The 19651-nt window shown below is 40.2% G+C and overlaps 1 protein-coding gene across 2 annotated transcripts; it reads left to right on the top strand.

Annotated features, from left to right (window-relative positions):
• The first annotated feature begins 11290 nt into the window (after positions 1-11290).
• On the top strand, positions 11291-17654 carry drd4a (dopamine receptor D4a). 2 transcript variants are annotated; one of them, XM_060886883.1, is made up of 4 exons: positions 11291-11840; positions 13318-13430; positions 14169-14761; positions 16508-17654. In XM_060886883.1, exons 1-4 carry the CDS (start codon positions 11595-11597, stop codon positions 16708-16710), a joined length of 1155 nt encoding a protein of 384 aa, XP_060742866.1. In that variant the 5' UTR covers positions 11291-11594; the 3' UTR covers positions 16711-17654. The 2 variants fall into 2 exon arrangements, with proteins under 2 accessions (XP_060742866.1, XP_060742868.1); XM_060886885.1 differs by having other exon boundaries at positions 14169-14757; positions 16508-16702.
• The last annotated feature ends 1997 nt before the right edge of the window (positions 17655-19651 follow it).

The following is a 19651-nucleotide window of genomic DNA, read 5'->3' as shown; positions in this document are numbered from 1 at the left end:
TAATCCATGAACAAAAGAGTCTGTATCAAGTGAAGATAATATTTCGAGATGAACAGCTCTTATGGTCAAACACGTGAAGATTACTCCATAACCTTTTATAATACTCCTTCCTCGCTTAGTTTCAAAGGGACCAAAGCAGTCCACTCCAACATGGGTGAAAGGTGGTTTGTCAGGTGTAACTCTCTCCTGTGGCAAATCTGCCATCTGCTGATGACCCGTAGTTCCATGAAGACGTTTGCAGACTACACACTTTGATAAAATCCTCCTTATCGCAGTGCTAGCACCAGGGACCCAATATCTCTTTCGCAAAGTAGCCATCATATAATTCCGTCCACAGCGTGCAATGTCATTGTGAATTTGCCGCAGAATCAAATCTGTAACATGCAGGTCCTTAGCCAGTATAACCGGATGTTTAACTTCTTCAGGCATCATAGCCTTGTCCAGACGTCCACCAACTCTAATAATATCCAAATGAAGCACAGAATTAAGTTTATGGAGTTCGTTACTTCGTTTTACCAGTCCATCCTTCCGTAGACTAGACAGTTCCTCAGAATATCTCTTCTTTTGGCATAGACGAATAATCTCCAATTCGGCCTTTTCCAGTTCTTCTGGAGACAACAACTTAGAAGTATATTGGATTTGAACTTTTGCATCTCTTTGTCAAGAGTCTCTTGTTGCAATTTGTCCATGTCACAGTAATCAGTCATCAACCTTTTCCTTTCCTTGCTTAGATCAATCAAAATGTTCCTGAATCGAAGTATCCAAGCTATGCCCTTTTCATCCATGCATTTTCATTCATCGCATCCATGAAGAATAGTGATTAAAGTATGGAATAAAATCATACTCTTGCTGAACTTGTACAGTATTCACCAGAACACTTCCTTTTACTTCTGGGTCATTAGAAGACACTGCACCTACATCAGTAGGATCCATAGGCCACGACTCTTGTGGTTGAAGAAGAAATGAAGGACCAGAAACCCATATCTTGTTTTTTAAGAAAGAAGTCACCTTTAAACCTCTGGATACCAAATCAGCTGGGTTGTTGAAAGAGTTTACATACCTCTATTGCGTAGTTTCAGAAACCTTTTGAATTTCAGCAACTCTGTTGGCTACAAAGCATTTGAACCTAGAAGTCTGATTAAGGATGTACTTAAGAACAGAATCCTGAAGATTTATCTTCAGCTCTCTTTTCCACAACTTGTCCATACGACTTGCAAGAGTAGCAGCAGTGAGCTCCAGACGAGGGATAGTGATTACTCTCAAAAGGTGTCACTCTTGCTTTACTCATTAGCAGAGTAGAATGGGAAATTTTCTGATTATGAAGCAACAAGTAAGATACAGTGCCATAACCTCTCTCGCTGGCATCTGAAAGGTGATGTAATTGGGCAAATGTAACTTCTCCAAAGTTGTCAGGCTTAAAACACCTGCGAACCTTAAATTTATCCAATTCATAAAGTTCGTCCAACCAACTTGTCCATCGCTGAATGTACACTGTTGGAATAGTGCTGTCCCATCCCATTTTCTCTCGACACAGATCTTGAAGTATAATTTTGCCACGCAAGATCACAGGAGACAGAAAACCAAGAGGATCATAAATAGAACTAATGACAAAGAATTCCTCTTCTGGTAAGAGGTCTGTCTTTGATGGTCACCTTAAACTTGAAAACATCTGACTCAGCACACCACTGAACACCTAATGCTCTTTCCAATGGTAGCGTGTCATGTTCCAGATCCAAGTTCTTTATTTTCTGGTCCCTGTCTTCCTCAGGTATGCCGCTCAACACAGCACGGCTGTTACTTATCCATTTCGTTAATCGAAATCCACCTTTAGCACATATTTCGGTGAGACTTTGGTACAGCTGCACAGCATCGGAATTTGTAGGCACAGATACAAAACAATCGTCTACATAAAAGTTATTGAAGACAACGTCTACAGTCTTGGCATCATACAGATCCTTATGGTCCTCTGCACACCTTCTCAGTGCATAGCTAGAGCAACTTGGAGACGATGTAGCTCCAAACAAATGCACAACCATTCTGTATTCTTCCAGATCGCCATCAATGTTTCCTCCTGGCCACCAAAGAAATCTCAACAGATCACAATCATTAGGATGCACCTTGACCTGATGAAACATTGTGGCTATGTCAGCCATCATAGCAACATAATCCATTCTGAATTTCACAAGAACACTCACCAGCAGGCTTGTTAAGTCTGGGCCTTGCAGAAGATGTTCATTCAATGATGTTCATTGGTATGATGCGCCACAATCAAACACCACTCTGATATTTTGCTTTTTGGGATGATACACCCATGGTGAGGTACAGTATATACCATAAGCGTCCATCATTTCGTTCCAATTCCGCTGTGGGAACCTTTTCAGCATGGCCTGTAGAGATGACATTCTCCATGAAATTAACATAATCAGAATGAAAAGAGGGGTTTCTTCGAAGCTTTCTTTGGAGATTCAGAGCACGTTGTTCCACTATTGCTCCATTTCTTGGCATGACAACAGTTTCATTTTTGAGTGGAAGACCAATGTAATAATGTTCATTCATCAGTCTTGCTGATCGAGAAACAAAATCCGTAAATCGATGATCTTCCTTTGACAATCCTTGTTGTTCTTCTCGAACGCATTCAGGGAAGTCTGTCTTGAACTGTCGCTCCCACAACTCCAACTTCATAACTGTGATCCTATTAACAGTCGTATGAGGATACTCCTCAACAGCATGCTTCTCCAGTAGGTTCATTGGTCCATTAACTGTCCTCCCAAACATGGTCTTTATAGCATATGGGCTATTATTTTGACTACGAATAATCTGCCATGGCTCCAATGCCTCTGGCACATTAGCTCCAATCAACAACTCTACACCAGCATCAATTGACGGCAAACAGATGTGATTTAAATGAGGCCAACAAGCAAGATCATTTTGTGTGGCAATGTTAGCTTTGCTTACAGGCATGATCTTCTGAGTGTATACTTCTGGCAAAGTACAGTAATGCTCTTGATTCAATCCTGACACTTCCAAATCCTTAAGAACATGACAAAAGATGGATTTATCCTGGTTCATGGTTCTCATTAGTATGTTGATTTTCTTGGCAGAGAGATTGAGCTTTGACATTAAACTCTGTGCAGAAAGCTGCAGTACTTCCAGAATCCAGGAATGCATAGATGATCACCACTTTACTTCCTTTCTTAGATTTTACACATACAGGAACAATAGACAATGCACAATCGTCTTTACCAGCCCCAGTAAGAGCACTGGATTGAAGCGAGACCAAAGCACTACCCAGTGTTGGCTTTGATTATTCTTTCCTAGTGTACTGAATGCTCCTTTTCTCTGATGAAGAAATATGAAGAAGACTTGGGTGCTTGAGATGACATATCTTACATATGCTTCTCTCCTTGCAATCACGGCTGACATGCCCTATACATAAGCAACCGAAACAAATCCCATTCTTCTTCAGAAAATTCATCTTTTCTCCATGAGATTTTTCAGCAAGCCTTTTACAGAAGTTCAATTTGTGTTCCCCTTCACAGAAAAGACAGATTCTGTTTACAGTCTTCCCACTACATTCCTTCACATCAGTTGCAGTGACTGGTGGCAAAACTGCTTCTAGATTTGGAACGAGGTGACTTTATATTCAGTTTTCTACCTCCACTAGGCAGAACATTTTGAATGTTTCCAAATACTGGATCTGTGACTATTTTCATTTGTCGTTCTATGAAATTCACAATATCAGAAAAACAAGCTGGGCGATTACGTCTCTCCTGTAAATCATATGCAACTATCCTCCATTTTTCTCTCAACTTATAAGGAAGTTTCACAAGAATGACTCGCATATTGGTGGCAAGATTCAACTCATTCATATAATGAATATTCTGCATAACATTACAACAACTTCTGAGAAATAAGCCATAATCCTGCAGAGCTTTAGCATCCTCAGACTTTGTTTTCCATAAGAGTGCCTTCTCCATGTAAGCTGAGGCTATCCTTACCTCATTGCAGAAATGCTCCTTAAGCAAAGCTTTGGCCCTTATGTACCCTTGAGAAGGAATCATGTGCCGACAGCTCCTAACAAGCTCCTTAGGTTGTCCTCTAGTGTACTGCTCCAGAAAATGTAAACAATCTGCATCACCAACTGCTTTCCTTTCCACTACCTCTTCAAATGTCCATATAAAGTCATAGTAAAGTAATGGATCACCATCAAAGAATGAGACCTCCCTTGGTGGAAGCAAAGCCGAATTACATTGCTGGATTAATAGAACAGCAATTTCATTTTGCTTGTCAATAAGCTTAAAAACACTTCCTCCTTCCAAGCAATCACGTGAACTTGATCCATGTGCACCCTGCACTCTAGGTCTATGTACATGTCCATTATCATGACTGATGCTGGGTAATGCAGAATGTGTTTGCCTTGTATTAGATCGAACAGTATATTGCGGTTGTTGAACTGACGGAGTTGGGAAATGCATTAAATCCACTTGGGTAGCATGAGTCTGTGAATATGATGCAGGTGGATGTTTTGACCGTACACATGAACCTGAAGGTAAAGATGATCACAGAATCAGAATGGTCTTTATTGCCAAGTACGTTTTCACATACGAGGAATTATTTCTAGTACAGGAGCTCCACAGTGTAAATATATAGTAATGGTAAGACATGAACACATAAATAGTAGACAGTTGTATGTGCAAATTGAAATATAAGTGTACAAATTAAAGATGTGCAAATTCACATATAGATGTGCAAAATAAAATATAAATGCGTACTTGTAGACCATGTAAGAATAGGGTTTGTTCTGTGTATGTTAGGTGTTCATCAGATGGATTGCCTGGGGGAAGAAACTGTTCCTAGATCTGGTTGTTTTGGTGCTCAGGGCTCTGTAGCGTCGGCCAGATGGCAACAGTTCAAAGAGTAAGTGTGCTGGATGTGAGGGGTCCAGAGTGATTTTCTTTGCCATTTTGCTCACTCTGGAGAAGTACAGGTCTTGGAGTGTGGGGAGAGTTGTGCCAATGATTCGCTCAGCAGTCCGGACTACCCTCTGTAGTCTCCTGAGGTCGGATTGGGTGGCTGAGCTAAACCAAACAGTCAGTGAAGTGCAGAGGATGGATTCGATGATTCAGTGCAGAGCTGTTTCAGCAGATCCTGTGGCAGGTTGAACTTCCTCAGCTGGCGAAAGAAGTACAACCTCTGCTGAGCCTTTTTCACAATGGAGTCAATGTGAATGTCCCAGGTGTTCAGGTCCTTTGAGATTGTGGTTCCCAGGAATCTGAATGACTCCACTGCTGTGACAATGCTGTCCATGATGGTGAGTGGGGGGAGAGCAGGGGGGTTTCTCCTGAAGTCCACGATCATCTCCACTGTCTTGAGCGTGTTCAGCTCCAGGTTGTTAAGGCTGCACCAGACAGCCAGCCGTTCAACCTCCAGTATGTAGGCAGACTCGTCACCGTCCTGGATGAGGCCGATCAGTGTGGTGTCGTCTGCAAACTTCAGGACCTTGACAGAGGGGTCATGAGAGGTGCAGTCATTCGTGTACAGAGAGAAGAGCAGTGGGGAGAGAACACAGCCCTGTGGGGCGCCAGTGCTGATGGTGCGGGTGCTGGATTTGAGTTTCCCCAGTCGCACTAGCTGCTGCCTGTCTGTGAGAAAGCTGGTGATCCACTGACAGACAGAGGAGGGCACGGAGAGCTGGGTTAATTTGGGCTGAAGGAGTGATGGTGTTGAAAGCAGAGCTGAAGTCCACAAACAGGATCCTCACATAAGTCCCTGGTCTGTCCAGATGCTGCAGAACATAATGCAGTCCCATATTGACTGCATCATTCACAGACCTGTTTGCCCTGTAGGCAAACTGCGGAGGGTCCAGTAATGTCCTTCAGATAAGCCAGAACCAGTCTTTCAAATGATTTCATGACCACAGAGACGTGTTGAATATCCGAGTAAAGATGGGGGCCAGTTGATCAGCACAGGTTTTCAGACAGGCTGGTGAAACACTGTCTGGGCCTGGTGCCTTTCTCCTTTTGTTCTTCTTAAAAGACCTGACACACCTCATCTTCGTTGACCTGAATTTTAGGTGTGTTGGAGTCAGGGGTTACAGGAGGTGAAAATTGGGCTTTTTCAAACCTACAGTAGAACTCGTTCAGGTCGTCTGCCAGTTGTTGATTCACCACAGTGCTGGGGGATGGTGTCGTGTAGTTGGTGATGGCTTTCAGACCTTTCCACTCTGAAGCTGAGTCGTTAGAGGCAAACTGAGCCCATAGCTTTTCAGAATAGTTTCTCTTTGCTACTCTGATCTCCCTTTCCATTGTGTATTTGGCCTGTTTGTACAAGACTCTATCCCCATTCTTGTGAGCATCCACTTTGGCCTGACGGAGCTGGCTGAATTTTGCAGTGAACCATGGTTTTTTATTGTTGTAGGTTAAGTGAGTCCTGGTAGGAATGCACAAATCCTCACAGAAACTAATATATGATGATGATTCCACATTAGGAATAAAAGATTCAGTTCCAGTCTGTTTCTTCTTTAAAACATTGGTATCAGGAGGCGTAGTAGATATACTTGATTTCGATCGAGTCATTATATACTTTCATCTTGGCCATTGATGCAGCAATTTCAGTGTCAAGCTCCATGTTCCCTTTTCTTCCTCAGATCCTCCTCTTCTTTCTGCACTGTAACATTTTCTGACGTGCCAACAAGGCTGCCGTTTCGGCCTCTGTCTTAAGACGAGCAGATGCAATAGAAGATCGACTAGATTGAGATCCATGAGTTGTGTTACTAGACGACGTTTTCCTGCTCACATTAGAAACACTGTCTGTTGGTTGTATTTGATTCTGTACTTCATCATAGCCAGCATTAAGGTTCATGACTTGGAACATGCATATTGAGACGATGAAACTGGTTCAACTGAAGATGGAGGTATAATAGGATTATCCATTGGTTTTGTATAATGTAGAACAGAGAGCGATGAGCCAAGATTTGCATGTCTTTGAGTAGAACTTGATTCTGTAGTTTGAGCACTTTGCTTGGCATTTTCCACTTCATTCAGCCATTGTTCCACATCTTCCACAAATCCATCAGTGTGCTTACATATTGATTCGAACCACTCTGTTTATTTAGTTCATCAGGAGGGAGAAACAAGTATCTTTTTTGTGCAACACATACGTCATCCCTTAAACATTTCAAAGATGTCAACATTGAACGCACTTGTGGAGCATTGTCATCACATTTCATGAGGTCTTTCATAGATAAAATCATGCTCTTCATTTTATTCACCATAGCCTTGCGATCCTTTTGCAATCCCTCCATTTTGACTGCCAAGGCCTTTGCAGTAGGCTTAGGCTCTCTCTTGCTGCTCTCTTGAGCGTTCTCAGGCTCATCTACATTCATTTCGCCCACAACGCGATCCACATTCATCAAACAGCGCCGTACTCAAAGCGCATTAATCAATCCAATCATTTCATGAATGGGCGCAGCACCACCGCGCGACAACAAGTGCGTAGCAACTTTGCACCTTGTTCCACAACCACAATCCAATCCAATCCAATCCATTCAATTCATTAACGCGGTATACAGACTTCACGCAGCAAAACGCTGTAGCCAAACACAGCAAAACCGCTAACATACCTCTTCTGTAGTCATTGTTTGCTTCGGTGTGCGTCCGTGTTTCATGTTCTGCCTGCAGAGAAGTCCAATGTTTCCAATGATCCACGAGCCCAATGATCCAAGATCCCAGTGATTTATGATCCCAATGATCAAATCCAACAGCAAGTCAGATTTCTGTTGACTAAATTATAACAGCAACCAGTAGCCGCTAAGAGGCTGAGTAGAGGGAGTTAAAGATGTCGCGTTTCAGTTGCATACAGGTGGTTTATTCAGAAGTCAGATTATAATGTTTAGCAGAATGATGGCAAGATATGATGATCTACAATAAATGGAAAAGGAAGTAACTGTAAATCAAAAGGAAACGTTCAAAAGAAACGGTCAACAGAAAGTGAGCGTCCCAGCTACTCACCCTCTTCCAACCTGCATCCACACGCAAATTCACAGATTATATGCACCTGTGGACACCAAGTGACGTAACAAACGAAAAAATGGCAATTTCAAAATAAAAGCCAAAAACCTTACCGGGCACTTACATCTTGCTAAATAACTTTTTTTTGCAAAGACATGTTTTTCCATTTGTATAATCAGTAGATCTATTCATCTTTCTCATATTTCAAATTTATCCACATTAGATAAATATTCCTTTCCATGTGCATCAGTGAAAGCTGCACTAATTTGTTTTGATCAACTGCTTGATTAGGCACAAACACACAGTGCCTAATTCCACAGTTCTTTCCATATTGTGTAGAGAGACACACACCAGCCACTCACACATTTAGCCATAAAGCTTTAATTAATCAGGGATGGACATGTGGCAAAAGGGTTCATTATAAATAACTATAACTTTTCAAACTACAACTTTCAGAAGATTATGAAAGAGTGTGTTAGTTATTCTATAATCTACATACTTTGAAGTTGTATTTATCACATTAAACAGCTTCAAGAAATTGATTAAATATTAAAAAAATATAAAATTCATTGTGTTAACAAAGTGTGACAAAACTCTTTAGATTAGGGGCTGAATTTTCACTTAAGTAAAATATTTAAGACTAATAAAAACAAACCATATACAGTAAATAATGGCATATTTTTTGTTAACCCAATTAAACAGAAATTTATACATTTTATTTATTGTAACATTAATGTAAAATATTGATATGTAAAAATATTTAATTTAATTGGAAATTCTGCTCTTAATAAATACTTTGATCTACTGATTTCTTTTTTACTGAGAAAATTGGCATTTATTAATAATCTATGTATTATTTGTAAATTTATACAATAAATGTGTTATTAACAGACCAGTACTATTACAGCTAGCTATTTTCATCTAAGCTAATTTGTACATTCTTGTTTTGTTCTTGTTAAAATGTAATATTTGACATTACATCAGCTAGTTGTAATTAATAGTTTCTCAATAGAACTCGTTAATTGTTAGCACCTAATTAGCAGTACCTAATTTCAGCTGCTTGTAATTTTGTATTTAAATCTGAATAACGTATTTGAATCTGTATCTCTGTTGAAGTATCTGTCAGCTGTAAACAAGTTTAAAACTACAGACTGATCTATGCAGAAGAATATATGCTAAATTAACAGACACAGTTGACATTTACAATTATATTTGAGACTTGGGTGATTTCTTTATATAAGAGCAAGCTTTATTTGTTTACCTTTATTCACTTTTCAAAATAGAAAGGACACAAAACATGGACAGCAGAACAGTTAATTAGCCAAATGGCTAATTTATTAAAAATATCTGTTGCCTGAGGACAAAACTTTTCAGGCGTCTCAAAGAAATGTGTTTTATTAAATTGGGTCCACCAAGCTGAGAAAATTTGCTGGGAAAAAAAAAAACAAATGGCTGCAGAGGATGATATACAAATGTCAATGATATATGATACAGGGCTGTCAAGTGTCACGCATTGAGAGTGACAGTCACACATTTCAGTCTTTTGTCACTCCCGCTACACATCGTATTTCACACACAGAAAAACTTTTTGACTATTTATCATATATTTAATATGCCCAAAACGTATCAGTCCGCACCGCTGTCTCTATAGAACCGGGCAGGAATCAAGCACGTCTCCCCTGGAGCTCTTAGTCGAGCCTGACACTTATCAGCAAATCAAAAAAAGAGGCTACACAATAGCCAATCAGAAAATAGCACTATTGAATATGGGTAAGATTTAACGCAACTACCAATAATAATAAAAAAAAAAAAAATTCATTAGAGAGGGAATATTCGATGGCTTAGTCGGCTTGAACAACACCTCAACACGAAACAGCTTGTCTCTGGACGGGACATTGTCCTCAATCATGACCCTAAAATTGGCTGAGCTTGAGCCGAACTGTTTTAAATGGGAGCAACAATACAAATGATAAAGGAGTCCAAAAAGGCAACAAACACTTACAATAAACACCACATACACACACACACACACACACACACACACACACACACACACACACACACACAAATTAATAAATGGAAATCAAACAAATACTTTGTAATTGGTTAAATTGCGGTCAGTGATCCTTACCAAACAAACAACTCCCCCATTATTGTTTTTTTTTGTTTGTTTGTTTTTTTGGGGGTGTTGGGGTGTGTGTGTGTGTGGAGATGCCTGTCTTCAAAACTTGAGAGCCCTGACACATGAAACTCAAACATGTGCACCTACAGTTTACTAAAAACACTGGCAGGTTCAGTGGGATTAGGTTTTGTAGTTTATTAGTTACTCTAAGTAAAAGTTAGCCATTGTTGCTAACTTGCCTCACATTTAGCTTGAAATGTCACGTGCTTTCCATCCAAACCTCTCTCCTAATTTCCCTTCTCCAAAACCATGGACACATGGTCAAACACATGACTTGATTCACCTGACTCATTCATTTTGTGTCATTTTAAGCACAATTATATTTTTCTCATTTGATTTTATGATTAGTTTGTATGTGTATTTATTTCCACATTTGATATTTTCTATTTTTTATTTTCACTGATTTTTACAGTCCAGATTATTAATTTGTGAGTAGTTCATTTTCATGTCATTTTATTTGCCTCATTCATAGTTACATGTGATTTTTATTTATTTATTTAATTTATTTACTATATATATTTATATTTAACATCTGAATTTAGCATAATTCATTTATTTTTCTGTATTTGTTTTAACACTGATAAATTATTTTCATTTACTCTGTAAGGTTTTTTTTTTCAACCACGTGATTCATTTAGTTTTATTTAGGTCATTAACGTCGGGCATAAAAGATTGAAAAAACTATTCGCATAAAATCATAATTCTGTGTATTAAAGAAATTACTTTAACGTTAAAAAGTTAATAAGCTACAGGACATTAGCACCTGTGTACACTATTTAAATGGCACAGAACAAGTAAAACATCCAAATCCATGCAGTAACAAATAACAAATAAATGCCAGAGTTGTCTCGCTGTTCTAATGAGCAGGACCCCTGACATGTTTGGGCAGATAAAACCAGCACAAACGCTGAACTGCAGCTAAGGAGGATTCAGCACTCAGCAGTCTGTCAGAGCTTTGAAAAACCACCCCCACACAAGCACCATGAAGCAGTAACCTGCTGTGTGCGAGCCAATCCTGCATCGCATATCGTCGGAAAACAGAGTATTTGCAACTCTAGTGCGAAGTAGAAAAGTTATGCCTGGAGTTTGGAGTCGTTTTATTTGTTAACATGCAGATTTGGTGATTGTGTTTGTGCGTAAGGCGCGCGTTAATGCGCTTAAAGTAACGTCACGCGCGCTGGACTCGAACGCAGGAGACAGCTCAAATGTGCTTGAGTGTTTGTGAAAGGCAGATAGGTTCGCGGTGGCTAATGGCAAAGAGGAAATTGTTTTCGGACGGAAACTGTTTCAGACGGCTGGCGGATGAGCGGAAAGCCCTCAGGCGAACTTGCCCCCTGGGTGAGGGCTGGTGCTGAAGCGGGGACGTGCGTCGCGCTGAGGAGAGGCACCGGATTTCTACAGAAATGCCCACCAACCTCACTGCTTCTGCCAACCACACCGCACAGCACTCAGCCACGAACTACAACTTCCCCGCACTCGTATTTGGAGTATTGCTGATCGTCGTGATTATCTGCGGGAACCTGCTCGTGTGCCTCAGTGTGTACAAAGAAAAGGCTTTGAAAACTACAACTAATTACTTTATAGTAAGTTTAGCCGTCGCTGACCTGCTCCTCGCAGTGCTGGTTCTACCCCTGTTTGTGTACGCAGAGGTAAGTGAAAGAACCATGGGATTTTCTAGGCTTTTCAACTTTTGCTAGTCATTTAGAAAACTGTGAAGTCAATAACTTTCAAAGGAAAATAACATGTTAATGTGTTAAACACATTAACTGTATAAAGCCAAACTATATGGCTTTACCAACATACCTGTGCTTGCTAAATATCTTGTTCCAGATTTAGTCTTCCATTGCTGATTTAATAAGCTCTACTGTTCTGGGAATGTTGGAGTGTAGCTGTGGGGATTTGTGCTCATTCAGCCACAAGAGTATTAGTGAGATCAGTCATTTATGATGGGTGAGGAGGTCTGAGGTGCAGTCAGTCAGTTCATCACCAAGTGGTTTCTGTGGTGTTTAGATCAGGGCTCTGTGCAGGACACTTGAGATCTTCCAGCCCCACCTGAGCTTGCTTTGTGCACTGGATCAGGATTGGGCCAGTTCTATTAAAGGGGAATCACTGGAACTACACAAAGGCAATTTATCTGCAATGTTACAGCTACATAGACATTCTAGACAGTTGTGTGCTTCCAGATGTTTGGAAAAGCACCACATGTTGGTGTAATGGTTAGTTGTTCAGAAACATTTGGCCATAATGTGTAATTCATTTACATTTCTGGTCCTTTTGATTATTTGTTTTAAGTTTTGTTAAAAGAATTGCATTTATTCTTCTGAGCTGAAATCCATTTATCCATTCACTAAAAGTGTTGGCTTTGGTTCATTTGGCATGTGTTACGGGAGCGACACCTCCTGCAGAGTGCATCTGTGTCACCTTGCTTCTCTTTCCCACCAGTGTACAGCTTTCAATGCACAACACACATTGTGACCATCATGCAGGGTCCAGCAAAACAGATTTGTAATAAAAACCTGTACCATAGTCTGTACATGTTGAGTCTTTATATTTTACACTACTCCACTTTGCTGGAAAAGCTGAAAGAGGAAGCATTAGGTTACCTGGTTGCTTCTGGTCAAGGTCTTGCGTGACATCCTTACTGTGCAATTCAACGACAATTCCTCATTATAACAATCCACACTCTGTTGCCAGGAGCTCATGCATTCCACTTGTAGGGCAAATATGGGTCATTGGCATAAGAAAGGAGCTATTACCAATAAAACAATTGAGTCTCTCTATTCCTCATCATTAAAATGCCATTAAACCCTCTTATCTGAGGGTTTTTTAAACCCCTTTTGACACTGTCGTGTGTATCAGACCCAGAATAGCACATCAGTTTGAGGGACATAGAGAGTGTGTGTCTGGTTTGTTGGGATTAGGACACAAAATACGCATCATTTATTGATTTTGGACACAGACGTTTTGCTGTCTAACAGCTATTGAGAGGAGAAAGAGATATGACTGACAAAAAAAGAGCAACAATAACATCAATTTAATTGAGTAAGGGGAAAAGAGCAGAGAGAGAGAGCGAGAAAGAGAGAGAGAGAGAGAGAGAGAGAGAATCATTGCTCTTCTGTGTTTCAGTTCCAGGATGGAGTTTGGTCCCTGAACATGACCGTGTGTGATGGCCTGATGACAATGGACGTGATGCTGTGTACTGCCTCCATATTCAACCTCTGCGCAATTAGCATTGACAGGTAGGCTTGAGAGAGAGAAAGAGAGAGAGAGAGGCTGGATTTGTAATCTTTCACCTGATCTTGCACAGTAACTTCATACAGATCATATACATTAGTTGCCTATTTGAGGGACATAAGTACTTCAAGAGGGGGAACGGTGGCTTAGTGGTTAGCACGTTTGCCTCACACCTCCAGGGTTGGGGGTTCGATTCCCGCCTCCGCCTTATGTGTGTGGAGTTCTCCCCGTGCCTCGGGGGTTCCTCCGGATACTCCGGTTTCCTCCCCCGGTCCAAAGACATGCATGGTAGGTTGATTGGCATCTCTGGAAAATTGTCCATAGTGTGTGATTGCGTGAGTGAATGAGTGTGTGTGTGTGTGCCCTGCGATGGGTTGGCACTCCGTCCAGGGTGTATCCTGCCTTGATGCCCGATGACGCCTGAGATGACGCCAGGCTCCCCGTGACCCGAGGTAGTTCGGATAAGCGGTAGAAAATGAATGAACGAATGAATGAAGTACTTCATGGCACAAACATCAAACCTGCTGATCAAGGATGGCTGCACTGTTAACTGTGTCTGACACTGCGCACACAAAACAGTGCACAAGATGAAAAGTGCAAAGGGCAAGTAGAACAAAAGAACCAAAATAAAAGCAATGGATTTATGAGAGTTTTTTGTTTTTGTTTTTTGTTTTTTGTTTTTCTGAAATTTGTGCACAAATAGAACTTGATCTGCTGCTAATAGCATCTCTGTATTATTGCAGGTTTATTGCTGTGTCTATCCCACTCAATTACAACCGCAAACATGTGGACCAGCGGCAGATTGTCCTGCTGTCTGCCACATGGATCCTGGCACTAGCCGTGGCCTCGCCTGTGCTGTTCGGCATCAATGATGTGCCAAATCGGGACCACAGTGAATGCAAGCTGGAAAATAACAACTATGTGGTCTACTCATCTGTCTGCTCATTCTTTGTGCCCTGCCCCATCATGCTGCTGCTGTACTGTGGAATATTTCAGGGCCTCAGGAGGTGGGAGGAGGCGAGAAAAGCCAAGCTGAAGAGCAGCACGCAGGCCTGTCAAAAACTTGAGGAGCCACCTGCATCTCTCCCGCCACTGGCTTCTCTACCACCACCTCTTCCCCCTGTCATAGAGAATGACTTTACAGACCTTAATCTGAAAGAGACGGACCAGAATCCTGTCCCTGACAGTCCTTATACAATAGAATGTAAGAATGGGCCTGTAGCTTCTCTGACCTTTTCCGATAGTGGTTACAACCAAGATCAGAACAAGGAGAAGAAGCAGGCGAAGATTAATGGGAGGGAGAGGAAGGCCATGCGTGTACTTCCTGTTGTGGTGGGTGAGTAGATCTTCAATGATATCTTAACACTTGCTAAAAAAAATAGACAGGACAAATTGCAGGACATACAGGTCTTAACACATGAGGACAGCTTTAGTGAGCTTTGCCACAGAGTCTAAAATCCCTGCATCTGTACAGCATTCTTTCAAAAGTTATTCCATTAATTAGTGTCACATGGCACAAAATAAGCAGTATGGTGGTCCTTGATTCTTGTTGTAGAGAACCTGGACATTTTTGTGTTTTCTGTGCTTTAACACTTCATTGTCTTGATTATTAAGAAGCATATCTATAAAAAAAAAACTTGTTTTTCTGCTATTATGGTATATTTTTAAAATATCATAAAAAGAAAAATATTACATTTTTATTAATAATTACAACATTTGTGGAAGGAACACATATGGGTGTCATGGTCATGTGTCCACAAATGTTCTTCTGGCCACAAAGAATACAAGCTCTGCATTTTACTTTTCATTTACATGCAAAGTCTCACTGGTTTCTCAGCCTCAATAAAGAGCTTGACAAGTATCACAGAGTAAGCTCACTAAAATAGCTAAAACAGCTAACTAACTCTAGCTAGCATGTTTCATATGTTGTAGCATGTTGGATGTCAGAAGTTTTGTGAATGTATTCCAGATCTGCTCAGAATGTACAAAGGTTTTATTGTGAAACTCTAACGACTATGATTAAGGCACTCTATTTGCTGAGAAGTAAACATGCTGCCTTTAAATGTGTTCAAAGCTGTAAGCTGTAAAAGCACATAACTAAGCAGATGCTTCCCATAAGGAATATGACAATTTTATCCAGGTTATTTTTGTACATTTTTCAGTATAACATCAGCAAATAAATAAATATTGCAGGAAAAATGGTGCAAAATAGAGAAAAACATTTAAATCATTGATGAATTTGTGAATGTAAATACAGGACCCACATGCAGCGAAACTGAGTGACTCCTCTGAGCCACATTGGCTAATCATGCCACTTAAATCCTCCAATCCTATTATGGCATAACCTTTGTCCTAGGCTGGACACAGGCATACGGAGTTAGGACACTAACATTTACAGCATTTTGCACACACACCCTCAGCCAGAAGTGTTAAACACAGCAATGCTAGCAAGTTGTACTGTACAGCAATGCAAGCAAGTTGTACCTAGTGAACGCTTTGTGTCTGTGTGGTACAGAAAGTGTAGTGCCTTGGACAAGCTCTGTTAATGAAGTTTGACAGCTTCAGTTTGGAGAAAGTATACTTTGGAACAGAAAGTCAAACTCTTACCAAAGTCATTTTGGTTTTGTATTTTTTAGTGTGTGTATTTGAATCACATTCCTCATTATGTATAGCAGTGCTCCTACTGCTCCTTCTCTCTTCTCCCGACTAGTCCCTCCACCCCCTTCACTTCAACCTGTCGCTTGTGATGGAGTGATGATGGTCTTCAGCAGTTGACGACAGGGACAGTGACAGAGAGCTGGTCCATAATTCATAAACTGAGGACAGATGAGTCAGTCAGCCACACCCCTCTTACTAAGAACAGCTCTGAAAGAATACAAATCAATCCTGACAGCTTGCAGGCTAATTTCTCAGTCCCAATCACCTCTTAGAGATTTTTAGCTAGTATGTAAAATTAATTTAGCTGTTTCACAGGTAAAGCGTTCCCCCTCCTCTTGAGCATATCATCTTGTGCCTTTAACATGACACCTGATTACAGGACGTTCTGGCAGCAGAGCTGACGTACTCTGTGCTTTTTTTTCAGGTGCCTTCCTCTTCTGCTGGACTCCGTTCTTTGTGGTGCACACGCTGCGTGCTTTGTGTGAGGACTGTGACATTCCCAGCAGCCTCATAAGCATCGCCACGTGGTTGGGTTATGTTAACAGTGCCATCAACCCAATCATTTATACTGTCTTCAATACAGAGTTCAGAAAGTTCTTCAGGAAGTTCTTACCTAAATGCTGCTAGACACTTCGCACGCCTAATGCTCATTTGGAAAATATGATTGTAAATTGAGGCAATGCTTACATCTTGTAAATAGCAGAATGTGTATTTGTATTTTACATTGTTTTTTTATTTACAATTAATTCAGTTGGACACTTCATAGGCTCTTATTGCATGTTGCACATGACTGATGTTGTTTTCAGCCAAGGTCTTTTCCCCATTACCCAAAATTTCACACTAGTGACCCTGACCAGGATAAAGTATTTACTTAAGATTATAAATAAATGTGTGACGTAAGCATCTTTCTATGTACAATAAGCTCCAACATTATAGGTCATTGCTTGGGTCATAAAGAGCTTTATATCTGACCACATGCATGAGAGTTAAAAACAACATGCTCCAGCTTCTTCTTCTGTTACCTGACTACAGATACAAATTTAGTATCAGCATTGAGAGAAACACATGTTTCAAAACACATCAGTTTCAAAATCAATCTTAAAATATATTTAAATATAACTTTCCATCATAGGCCTGTGTGGCTGCAGACTTTTATTCAAAACAAGTAACACATGATTACTGTTTCCCACAGAGGGCATGCAAACCTTAGCGGTTAGCATGTTTGCTGTGCAAGGAGCATAGAGTGTCTTTTTCATGCTTTAGAGGTTTCCCTTGGATACTCTGATTTCTTGCCAAAGTCCAGAGACATGTGTTGCAGATTGATTGGCATCTCATGTCAAGTCAAGTCAAGAAGCTTTTTATTGTCATTACAACCATATATAGCTGTTGCAGTACACAGTGAAATGAGACAACGTTTCTCCAGGATCATGGTGCTACATAAAACATAGACAGAGCTAAGGACTTAGTAAGTTAGTCACATAAAAGTGCATCTGTGCAACCTGGTGCAAACAAGACAAGACAAACAAGACAGTGCAGGACAAAAAACACAAGACAAAAAATACAAGGCAAACAAAAAATACAAGACAATATACAAAAGCCAATACACAAAAGACAATAAACAGAAACAGCGCCGACCAGTATAAATACTGTATGTTGATTGTCTTTGGCATGAATTGGCATACTGTTCAGACTGTCTGCTGGCATGAGTCTCCTGGGATAGTCTCCAGGCTTCCTGTGAGCCTGTGTATGATACATGCTACAGAAAATAGATGGATGGATTACGTGCACTTGCAAAAGTTAAAAAAGTTAATGCCAAGGTTTTTATTCTAAAACACCTCCAATATCTGTGGCAGTATGACGGTCAAAATAAAAAGGTAGACCTTTTTTGTAGTAGGATTTTAGGATTTTCAATCATTTATTACAAACAGGATATCAGTTCTTTCTATTTATTATAATATAATAATTATATAATATATAATTATATTTAGACCAAGACCATGCCAAATAAACCCTTCTTCCTGTTAAACCTTGAAACAGGCATGTGCAAATGATAGCTCTATTGATATGTGAGTGGCACATAAAGTGACATAAAGTGACATACTGTAAAAGGTCATATTCTGTGGCTGGTCTATTAAGCAAAATCAAACAGCTGGCTCTGTGTAAGCTTGGATACCAGGGTGAGAAAACAGGATACTTTCCATTGGTATTCTTCTCTATCTGACGATCACTGTAAATAAATGAACTGTTTAGTCAGTGGGACTTAAATCAGCCCTCCACAGGTGTCATTTGATTAATCAAGAAAAATTGATATCATTGACCTCTGCTAAGAAAGCTCTCTTATTTGGAGTCCTTGACTACATTCACTTCAAAAGAAAAGTCCATGTTTCAGGAGTCCTCAAAGGCCAACAGTAAACCCTCTGCTCAAAGGCACTGAGGCATGGATTTGCAGCAGGAGAAAAAAAAAACACAACAACTTTTCTCTCCATTTGAGGACTGAGAAGTTTGATTTTATAAAAACGCATTTTAGTGAAACCACACAAATTCAACAGCAGAAGAGTCAAATAAACAAAAAATAACACCACAGTTTAGCATGAAATGATGTGTCAGAGAGTCTGCACTGGATGAATGAGCTGCCACACTGAGTGGCTCCTGCTGGGCTGATGCAAGAGCAGACAGAAAAACAAGGGGACACAAAGCATTATGTATGTTTGTGTTTTGTGTTGAGGTTTAGTACTTGTTTAGTACACAGTTGAAGTCTAATACTTTGTTGTAGTCCCCCCTTGACTGATTAAAGTGATTTAAGTGAAAATCGTCTTCCCAAATAACTTTAACAATGCAAGGTGAAACACCAAATTTAGTTTTGCTCCTTTTGACCCAATATTTCCTCGTTCCTGGCATGGGCTTGGGAAAGGAAAGCAACAAAAGGAAGCTGACCTTGGGAGCCAAATACACAGAGTGGAGAAGAGAATAAATTATAGCTGGTTCACAAACGCCTGGAGGCGGAATCGACTAGACAACCCTATAGAGCCCCCTGCCACCGAAAGACGGTTCCCATCAGTGAGTCACAGTATCATAAAATGTAAAGACTGATCTTAAGACAGCACCCTGACAGCATGACCTTGAACGTGACAGTTTCATTTGATAAATATTTAATTAAAGACAGAACGTGCTTTTATCAAAAGGAAGTGAAAACCAAGCCAAATACTTTATACTGAATCGAAACTACTGCTATTTGTTTTGTTTTTTTGTTTGTTTGTTTTTACATGACGACACATGAAGTATTCTGTATTTCCATCAGCAATGTGTTATAGCTAGAAGCCATTATAACTAAACGCATCATTAAACTCCGCTGCCATTAATCAATCTCGATTGTGCATCACTAAAATGCTAAATCATAGATGAATACATTTGTTACGGGGAAAATGAGTCAAAACCTCAACCATTTAAATGCACTAAACCTCTGATAACAATTTTTATTTGGTAAATCAAAAATGTCAAACACTTTTTTAGATATTCAGGCTACATGCTGTGGTGAATCTGTCCAGTTGAGCGTGTGGAGTTCATCAGC

Source organism: Tachysurus vachellii, chromosome 14 (assembly GCF_030014155.1).
Source record: "Tachysurus vachellii isolate PV-2020 chromosome 14, HZAU_Pvac_v1, whole genome shotgun sequence".
NCBI classification, from domain to species: Eukaryota; Metazoa; Chordata; class Actinopteri; order Siluriformes; family Bagridae; genus Tachysurus; species Tachysurus vachellii.
Note: the sequence above shows the minus strand (reverse complement) of the source record. Positions and strands in the feature narration are given on the sequence as shown.

Excerpts from the sequence above, each read along its gene's own strand:
- drd4a (XM_060886883.1), top strand. The coding sequence starts at position 11,595 with ATGCCCACCAACCTCACTGCTTCTGCCAACCACACCGCACAGCACTCA. Across the intron at positions 13,431-14,168 it reads TGCGCAATTAGCATTGACAG|GTTTATTGCTGTGTCTATCC; the intron begins GTAGGCTTGAGA and ends GTATTATTGCAG. Across the intron at positions 14,762-16,507 it reads TGTACTTCCTGTTGTGGTGG|GTGCCTTCCTCTTCTGCTGG; the intron begins GTGAGTAGATCT and ends CTTTTTTTTCAG.